The sequence below is a fragment of the Balaenoptera ricei genome, chromosome 4 (genome assembly GCF_028023285.1).
Source record: "Balaenoptera ricei isolate mBalRic1 chromosome 4, mBalRic1.hap2, whole genome shotgun sequence".
Lineage (NCBI taxonomy): Eukaryota > Metazoa > Chordata > Mammalia > Artiodactyla > Balaenopteridae > Balaenoptera > Balaenoptera ricei.
The window spans coordinates 27,541,055-27,548,581 of NC_082642.1; the positions used below are offsets into that span (position 1 = coordinate 27,541,055).

Consider the following 7,527-nt stretch of genomic DNA (forward strand, 5'->3'; position numbering starts at 1 on the left):
AATCCTCTCCCCTCACTCCTCCCTGGCACACCCAGAATCCTCTCCCCACACTCCTCCCTGGCACACCCAGAATCCTCTCCCCACACTCCTCCCTGGCACACCCAGAATCCTCTCCCCACACTCCTCCCTGGCACACCCAGAATCCTCTCCCCACACTCCTCCCTGGCTGTCCTTTCCATCCTTCAGCCTAAATGCTCTTCACAAAGGCCCTTCTGGACCACCTCAACTAAAAGTGAAAGATACCAAGGTGGGACCTGTAGCAATCCTTTATTTCCTTCTTAACACGGACATAAATAAAACAAGTAAATAAGCATCATAATTTAATTAATCTTATCTTCCTTTCTAGAGCAGTGGTTGGCAAACTGTGGCCCACAGGCTGGCCACATCCCTTTTTAAATGGTTTTATTGGAACACAGCCACACCCACTGATTTATGTATTGTCCACTGCTACTTCTGACTTCGCAGAGTTACGCAGTTGCTACAAACACCATGTGCCCCACCAAACCTAAAATATTTACCATTTGGCCCTTTAAGAAAAAGTTTCCTGGCCGCACGTAGAGCAGTCTATGGCTCTCACATCCCTAGATCACCAATATCTCATACAGCTAATTTGTTGAAGGAACTGAAGGGCTTTGAGGCCCGGCTATAAGCCCTTCTTTACTGGGAGACTCTTTTTTGTTGGGGCAGGTCTAGATCAGGGCTGGGCCAGCTCCCTTCACTGTCCCCAGAGTCTAAGGGATCCCAAGTGAAAGCCCTGGAGGAAATGCACAAGAACCCAGGAGTCTCAAGTCCAAGGTCAGTCCAAGGAGGCCAAACCTTTTCCTCACCCCTTCTACCCAGTTTCAGAAGAGGGCAGGGGGTAGGTTAGGGCCCTCTACCACCCTTTCGGGGGGATACTGCTCTGGTCAACCCCCAGGCAAGGATGCAACTACTTTCAGGGGGAAAACGGGTCCTCTGCTTCTCTGTCCTCCCCAACAACCATGGGCTGGGCTAGACCCTGGGAACAGCCATGTAGGAGTGTGGGGAGAGACCCTCCCTGGTTCAGAAGCTCCTCCCCAGCAAGGAGATGGGCATGGCGACAAGCTACGCCCCACACGTGCCACTTCCTGCTTAAACTGGACATGGCGAGGGATGGGGGAGGCATCAGCTTATGTGTGAGTGCGTGTCTGGGGGTCACTAGGCTGTGTGTGCGCACATGTACAGGGAAGAGGCAGGCTCTGAGAATCTGTCAGGGCGCCCAGGATGAGCTGCAGACTTGCCACTGATGCCATGAGTCACCACGGTCTGCTCAGAACACACTACATACCTTTCCCTTTTAATCTGTTATCATCTATCAGGCCCAGGCCCAGAGGAGAAAACATCCCCTTTTTCCTCCCTCCCTCCCCAGTACAAAGCCCCTGATCTCAGGCAGGTTCCATGGGTTCGTGGAGGGCAGCCTCTAGGGACGAGCTGAGAACTTAAGGCGTGCGAAAGAGCCAGGTTCCAGCAGTCCGAGGTTCTGGAGGGCTTCCAGCAGCTGTTCCCGTGCATTTCCAATAAAGGTATTCTCCAGGAAGGCAGGCAGGCCTCCCACACCATCCCGCAGGGTGTACAGCGGCACCCGTACCAGGCCCAGCACCTGGAAAAGAAAGGAGACATGAGACTCTGGGAACGCAGGGAGCTCGTCCCAGCCAGATCTTTCTAGATCAGAGGTCTCACCCCTTTATCAGTCCAGCAGAACCAGGCCTGAGGATGCACACCTCTGTGGCCCTAGAGGGCCCAGGTCTTTGCAGACAAATGACCCAGGTCATGCTCTCCAGCTCCGCAAAAGCTAACCCTTCCCACATCACTGTAGTGGCTCCTGCCTCCGGGATGCACCCTGGGCCCTACGCCAGTAGTCCTCAAAATGCGGTCCCCGGAGCAGCCGCATCAGCACCATTTAGGAACTTTTGAAACATGCAGTTCTCAGGTCCTTCTACCCCTCCCCCACTGAGCCGGCAATTCTGGGAGTGGGGCCAGTAATCAGTTTTAATAAGCCTCCCAGATGATTCTGATACCCGCCAAAGTTTGAGAACCATCGCCATACACAATGTCCCCCTCTCCCCTTGCCTAAGTGCCAGGGTTTTCCCACAAAACATCAGGCCACTTCTCCTACGCAAGAAAAACAGGGGACTAAGGTGTAATGCCTGCCACTACCGAGGGGGAGTAGAAGAGTAACTTGGGTGGGTGTGTTCTACAAAGACAACTGTAGAGGCTTGTGAAGTGGGGAGGGGGTTAGATCTCTGCAGGGAGGCCAGGTTGGCTGCAACTAGTCACCCAGACCCCAACTACACGAGGAAACTTCGGGACAGGCCTTCGGGAGCTGGAGGACGCGGGGTGGGCTCCTGGGCTGGCCCCACCTCCAGCCCGTGGTCCCGGGCGCGCGGCGCGCCCATCTCCACCGCAGTCAGCTGCTCCAGGGTCAGGCACTTTGCGTAGAAGTGCGCCACGACGCGCGGCCGGGACCCGGCGTGCGAGCTGCGGTAATCGGCACGCTCCACGCGGAAAGAGGCCGTGGCCTCGCCCAGTTCCTCGCCCAGCTCGCGGTTCAGCCCGGCCTCCAGGCTGCCGTCCCGCAAGTCCACGAAGCCGCCGGGGAAGCCCAGGCGCCCGTCAAAGCGCATCTGCATCTGCGGGAGAGGGAAGCGGAGATGGCCGGGGGCGCCCAAGGCGGCGTGGCCGCGGGGCGGGGGCGGGCGGTGGCCGGGCGCGCCCCTTCCTCACCAGCACGGCGTAGCGCAGCGGGATGCGGCCGAAGAGCAGCCCCGGGTCCGGCGCGTAGAGCAGCGCGTGGCACGCGTGCCGCCAGCCCGGCCCCAGCTGCAAGGCCTCCGCCAACTCCAGCCTGCGCATCCCGGCCATGACCGGACCTCCCAGCTCGGCTGTCCAGGGGGCCGACGTGGGTAGCGGGCGGGGCGGCCAGGACCAATCCCTGCAGGGCCCGGCGGCCAGGACCAATCCCTGCAGGGCCTGGGGCGGGGCGCGGCCGTGGGCCCGGGCGGCAGCCAATCAGAACGGGGCGCGGCGGCGGGTGTCCGGCCCCGGGAAGCCTAGGGCCAAGTGGGACCTGGGGGAAGTTGGCCTTGGCACTGGCAAGGCTGCAGGCGTGGCCAGGTCCTGGACGCGGCGGGAGACCGTTAATAGTGCTGACGTCACAGTCTAGCTCCAGGGGACTTCCCCAGCCGGTTGGGAGAGCTGGGTCATGCGAAGAGGTTTGCAGGCTGGTAGAGTTTAATTATCTAATTAAGGACGCGTCCTGGGAGCCACACCTAGTTGGTCTGGATGGTTCACGAAGCCCGGCGCCTAGGGTGGGGTAAGGGTAAGCAGAGTTGGCTTCCGAGCCGCGGCCTTGCCTGGGTGGTGGGAACAGAGGAGCGATGGGTGTCAGAGCCATCCTGAGGGTGACACTGCGGGGACTCAGTAGCTGATTGAGTGTCTGGGGGACTTTGCCAGGATGACGTCAGGGTGGATGGCGCCGTCACTTTCTGGGATGGGGATAGTGTAGTTCTGAAATTGGGGGTGGCAATAGGTGGTGGATAGGATGGACAGACCCACGAGATTTTCCGGGAAAGGGTAAGGGAGGAAAGGGCTGTGGGTGAAACCCTGTAGGCACAGGAAGGAGAGAGAGCAAGGGTCAGAGGTAGAAGAAGAGCCCAAGGCTTTCTAGACTTTACTCTCACATACGCTCGCTCAGACCACTGAGCTGTGAAGCAAGGTGGGGAACCGCGCACCCCCAGGGCAGGGGGCTGCTCAGGACCTGATGCTGAGTGAGGAACAGGGGTTCAGAATCCCTCACCCCAGGCCTCCCCACTTTTTCTCAGGCCCTGCACTCTGTGCAGGTCATCTCTCCTCAAGAGTCGATATTTATTACACAAAGGAAAGGAGGAGGCAGCTTCTCGAGAGGGGCTGGGCTTGGAGTCACAGACTGTTAGTAACAGCACGTGATGAGAAAGAGCCCAAGAACCCACCCAGAGACAGGCTGGCGACCTTAGCAAGGCAGTCAGTTCTCTCAGATCCCAGTCTCTCATCTGTTAAGTGCAGAGTATTCCAACCTATTAGGGATGTTAGAGATTTAAAGCACTTAGAACGGTGCCAGGCACAGCAAATGTAGCCATCCATGGAGTCAAGGGTGGGGCAGAGTCTTATGTTAAAGGCCCGCTGGTTGGAACTGAGCCACACTCACCAGGCCTCAGCATGGGGGCTGGGGGGTGGGGTGGGTGGAGTGAGACGTTCCTGGCATCATCTTTCCTAGCTTAGTCTTCTGAGTAACATGGCAGAGACGGTATCTACTGACATCAGGCAACTGGATCGAGGTGATGAGACACACTCATTCCCCTCTTAGAGTTCTAGGGGGGCCTGGAAATGGCCCTGGTTAAACGATTAAACCTTGCAAAAAGCTCATAAAGACTGCCAATTCCAGAATGTAAATTGGTGCAGCCCCTGTGGAAAACAGTATGGAGGTTTCTCAAAAAACTAAAAATAGAGCTGCCATATGACCCAGCAATTCCACTCCTGGGTATATATCCAAAAAACAAAAAATAAAACAACAACAAAAAACAGAAACACTAATTCAAAAAGGTACATGGACCCTAATGTCTGTGGCAGCATTACAATTGCCAAGACACGGAAGCAACCTGAATGTCCGTTGACGGACAAATGGATGTGGTATATATACAATGTGATACTATTCAGCCATAAAAAAGAACAAAATTTAGCCATTTGCAGCAACACGGATGGACTTGGAGGATACTGTGTTAAGTGAAATAAGTCAGACAGCAAAAGACAAATACTGTATGATATCACTTATATGTGGAATCTAAAAGATACAACAAACTAGTGAATATAACAAAAAAGAAGCAGGTATAGAGAACAAACTAGTGGTTACCAGTAGGGAGACGGAAGGGGGGAGGGGCAGTATAGGGGCAGGGGATTAAGAGGTACAAAATATTAGGTACAAAATACCTACAAGGATACATTGAACAACACGGGGAATAGAGCAAATATTTTATAATAACTATAAATGGAGTACAACCTTTAAAAATTATGACTCACTATATTGTACACCTGTAATTTATATAATATTATACATCAACTATACCTCAATAAAAAATAAAAGCAAAAAGACCTGCCACTTCCAGGGTTCCACCCCAGACCAATCGAATCAGAATCTCTGGCAGTGGTGCTTAAGTGTAAGTGTTTTTTATATGTGTTTCAGGTGACTCTAATAAGGAACCAGGGCTGGGAACAGTGCCCTAAACCCTTACCCCTAACACTCCAAAGGGTTTCTTGGTTTCTCTCCTAGAAGGGTTTCCTTGAAGGATTTAGGGTCAAACATACACTTTCCAGAGCTACTGGCTGTTGTATTTTTCTTTTATGGTTGCTTGAGGAGACTTTTTAAAGATAGATTCAGCTATTTCTAAGGCAATGTGAAAAACTATGAAAGCAAGGCAACAGCTCTACAAGAAAGTGACTGGAGGCCAGAGCTTTTTCAGGATGAATGAATATGGAAGCCCTCAAGACCCTCCAATCTTGCCTCCCCTTCCAAACTGCTCTCTGCCTCTGCCGGGGGAGCCCAGCCTCTACCCTCTGCTATTCCACCTCCTGAGGCAGACTGCCTAGCAGTTGGGGCTGAAGGTAGAGAGCTGAACCATGTGCCTCCGGAGATGCTGCAAGTTCAGAACCAAAAATAGCTCAGTGTTCAGCCTCAGAGGATGCCAGGGAACATATTCATTATTTTTAAGATAATGAGGAAAGGAATTAAGCATTTATCCTTTTTATATGGGCTCTACCTCAGGGTAACCAAATAGTTGATGAGGGGAGGTTTTTCTTTCTATGGAGAATTCCAGTTATTCAGAGAAGAAAGATGGAGCCAATCAAAACTTTGCTTTTTTTTTAAGCTTTAAAGAATTAAGAGAGCCTAGGAAATGATCATCAATGGCTGCTAACATCACTAAAATGATGGAAGAATGCACCACCTATGAAATATTCTTGCCAAAAAATTGAATTTGAATCTAACCACCATATTATAAGAAATACAAAAGAACATCTTTTTCAAATATCAGGAAGAAGCTAGAATGATCCAGGTGGTAGTGGATTAGAGTTGGAGACATCAGTAAGATTTGTTTAGTTTAGATACAGATGGTTACATACAGAAACATTTTTGGATAAGTGTATATTCAAGGATTATTTCGTACACATATAAATTTCATTGCTCTGTCAGCTGGGAGGGCCTAGAAGCAGCGATTCCCCAGGAGAAACAAGCACACGCAGCTCCCAGATCTTGGTTTCTGTTACCATTTCCCAATTAAAGGAATCAAGACTCCTTGGAGAAGTGCTGATTCAGGCACCAGGGCAGGAAATATACACAGTGGATACATGATGAGCCTGGAGCATCTTGTGATGCCAGAAAATAAGGAAGTGCACTGAAAAGCCAAAAATCAATAATGAAAAAAAAAGAAAAACCACCCATATCGATGGGAGTTTGTCAAAGGGATAAGGACACAGGAGCCAACTCAAGAGCTAAAGAGCTCCCTACAGCTAAAGCTGAAACAGTCTGGGCAAGAAAATAAAGCAGTATTGGATTATAACCCAAAGGATGAGATAAATCTCTACGGGCCTATACTGATCTAAATCATGAATAAGTACATAAATGGGGGGAAAGAAGATCTCCCACGCAGAAGTAGTTGAAATAATTTATATAGGAGCTGTGCCCTGAAGACGGTGAAGTGTAACTGCCGACTCCTTCAGCGTGGGCTGCTGAGAACAGCCACTTCTTTCCAAAGGGGGCGTAATGGAAGGGGGTAGGGGTGGGGCCTCTGCCGGGTGATCCGGGGCAGTATCAACAGTGGTAAGTCCTGGGGGGGGGGGGGTATGCACTCGTGATATGATGGTAATTATAGGGGCGACTGCGTGAACTGTCTGGGGTCTCTGTACTGTCTTCACAATTTTTCTGCAAATCTAATACTTCTAAAAAGTAAAGTTTATTTTTTTAGAAAAGCATCTAGACTGTAGGAAACTTTACGAAAGAAATGAGCTGGTTTCTTCAATAAATGAATTACATGGGGAAACGAGATGGGGGTAGAATCTATACATTAAAAGAGATTGAGGAGACATATCTAGTGAAGGGATTACTTGGATCCTAATCTGAAGAAACAAAGAAAGTGGGGGAGATGTGAATACTGAGCGGATATTTGATATATAGGAATTATTGATCATGCTTAAAATGTGATAGTAGTATTATGGCTTTTTACAAAAAAAGTCTTTATCTCTTATAGATACATGCTGAAATATTTATGAATGATAAAAAATTAGCCAGTGAGGGGGTAATGGGTGAGACTATAAATAAAATAAGATTGGCTACGAATTGATCATTTCTGAAGCTGAGTGACAGTTCCCTAACAAGGGCTTATTATGTTATTCTCTTTACTTTAATATAGTTCGATGTTTTTCATAGTAAAAAGTTAAAAATAAAAAGCACTTTGACTTCTCATGAAGTTAAAGGTAAAGGTT

At 50.3% G+C, this 7,527-nt stretch overlaps 1 protein-coding gene across 1 annotated transcript; it reads right to left on the reverse strand.

Moving 5' to 3' along the window:
• Window positions 1-251: 251 nt before the first annotated feature.
• On the reverse strand, window positions 252-2,901 carry NUDT16 (nudix hydrolase 16). The gene is made up of 3 exons (XM_059921932.1): window positions 2,743-2,901; window positions 2,379-2,648; window positions 252-1,618 (listed from the first exon to the last, which is right to left on the reverse strand). Exons 1-3 carry the CDS (start codon window positions 2,878-2,880, stop codon window positions 1,439-1,441), a joined length of 588 nt encoding a protein of 195 aa, XP_059777915.1. The 5' UTR covers window positions 2,881-2,901; the 3' UTR covers window positions 252-1,438.
• Window positions 2,902-7,527: the final 4,626 nt, after the last annotated feature.

Bases quoted from the DNA above. Each gene is read 5' to 3' on its own strand.
- NUDT16 (XM_059921932.1), bottom strand. From the start codon at position 2,880: ATGGCCGGGATGCGCAGGCTGGAGTTGGCGGAGGCCTTGCAGCTGGGG. The intron at 2,649-2,742 runs GTGAGGAAGGGG...CCTCTCCCGCAG, and splicing joins CGCTGCGCTACGCCGTGCTG to ATGCAGATGCGCTTTGACGG. The intron at 1,619-2,378 runs GTGGGGCCAGCC...TTTCTTTTCCAG, and splicing joins CCCGGGACCACGGGCTGGAG to GTGCTGGGCCTGGTACGGGT.